The following is a 1,758-nucleotide window of genomic DNA, read 5'->3' on the forward strand; positions in this document are numbered from 1 at the left end:
TTCGGTTGCTCTGCCGTCTCTTTATTGATCTGTGCGATGCGCTTCCGTTGCCGATCACGCAGCGGCGGCCGCGCCGTCTCTCGGCATTTCTGAGCTTCTCCATCCATCCCTTAAGGGATCTTCGATCCGATCAGCGCACCGAGCGGCCCGAACACGGAGGCCAACCCGATTTTGACACCAATGGAGAGCCCGGCGGCTCCTGCAGGGACAGAGAGCGGCCGATGCGAGCGCAGGGCGGAGGCAGCCGAGAAGCTCCGACCCGTTCGGCGCCCGGGCGGAGCGCGCTTCCAAAAGCGCAGGATCCCTTACCCAAACTGATCCCTTCCTCCACCCAGGCTTTGTGCCACCCCCCAACCTTTCGGGTGAACGAAGCCGGCCCGCAGCCCCGCGCTCACCGACCGACTGCAGCACGGCCACGATGCTGCCCGCAGCCACTCCGCCGCCGTTGGCGATGGCCGCAGCCGACATCATCTTAGCGGCTATGGAGCCCGCGGTGATGCCGGCAGTCGTGAAGCCCAGCGAAGAAACGGTTAACGGGACGGCCACGAGCACCGCTCCTGCACCGGGACATCGCCGCGTTAACGCAGCCCTGCCGGCTCTGCGCCCGACGGAGCTGCGGGATCCCGCGGGGTGGCGACGCCCCGATCCCACGAAGCAGCCGATGGCCCCGGCCCCGAGCCGCTGCTGCTCCCCCCATCGCACCGCCAGCCCTCACCTGTTGCAACGCCGCACCCCATGAGGGCACGAATGATCGGTTTCACGGCTGAAGAGGAAGAAAGGAGAGAAAGCGTTGCTCGGCTCTCGCAGCCCTGCAGCCTCAATTCCCCCCCCCCCCCCCCCGGTTTCCCGCAGTACCTGCCGCCTGTAACATCCTCACAGCACCTCTGAGCACCCACGGACCCACGAAACACCAGCGGAGCAGGGAGCCCAGAACTGAGCGCAGCGATCCCCGTGCTGTGATAAGAGGCGGAGGGAGGAAACAAGCGATGATGTAAGGAAAGTGAATTTCCAGGAAATCCGTCTGTTTGCTTTCGGTTTTGCTGAGTTTTCTGGATCGAGCCCAGCGTTTAACCCTTGCCATGCCGGTTCACATTGCTGTGCCGGGGGGGAGGGGGGTGGCGGCAGGGCTGGGCGCCGCCTCGCAGTGCAGCGCACGGCCGGGGGTGGATGGGGCAAAAGGCAGGAGCTGGGGAGGTCAGAGCCTCCCGTCTGCGATCGTTGCTTTATTGAGGTCTGACAGCGGTGAAGCTCTGCACTTCTGGATGAGGAATGGTGGACGTTCCCAGCTCCTCCCCCTCCGCTCAGCAGCTTCAGAAAAACGCCCCAACCCACTCCTTCCCAGCCCTCCCCACGCCCCATTGCCCCCTCCTTACCCTCTGCGTCCCCTCCACGTCCCCAGGCCTCGTGTCACCTCCTGCCGCCTCGTGTCACTGTGTGCCCCACTGCAGCTGGTTGAAGGGGACCAAATCCAGTTGTAGTTGATCTGGTTCCTTTTTACCAGCCCCAGGGACGCACCGCTCCGCAGAGGCCATCACAGCTGCTGGAAGTGACGGGGTCCCAGCACAGGGGTCCCAGCCCAAGGATACATACTTCTTAACATTCCATAACGCCAGCCGACTCCATATGGGCATATGAAGAAGTATGTAGGGTTGGGAGGAAGAGGAAGAGGCAGCAGGCACAGGGTTGCTCCTGGAGGCAGCCCCAGCCCACAGGGGCTTCCAGCACAACCTCCAACCTGCCAGGTGTTCTCCATCTCTT

At 63.7% G+C, this 1,758-nt stretch overlaps 1 protein-coding gene across 1 annotated transcript; it reads right to left on the minus strand.

Moving 5' to 3' along the window:
* On the minus strand, nt 1–1,288 carry LOC122187481 (interferon alpha-inducible protein 27-like protein 1). The gene is made up of 4 exons (XM_042885007.1): nt 856–1,288; nt 716–763; nt 396–557; nt 1–199 (listed from the first exon to the last, which is right to left on the minus strand). The coding sequence occupies exons 1-4, from the start codon at nt 1,079–1,081 to the stop codon at nt 111–113; spliced, it is 525 nt and encodes a 174-aa protein (XP_042740941.1). The 5' UTR covers nt 1,082–1,288; the 3' UTR covers nt 1–110.
* Nucleotides 1,289–1,758: the final 470 nt, after the last annotated feature.

The sequence above is a fragment of the Lagopus leucura genome, unplaced genomic scaffold, assembly GCF_019238085.1.
Source record: "Lagopus leucura isolate 7727_CA_CO unplaced genomic scaffold, USGS_WTPT01 Super-Scaffold_100048, whole genome shotgun sequence".
NCBI lineage: Eukaryota > Metazoa > Chordata > Aves > Galliformes > Phasianidae > Lagopus > Lagopus leucura.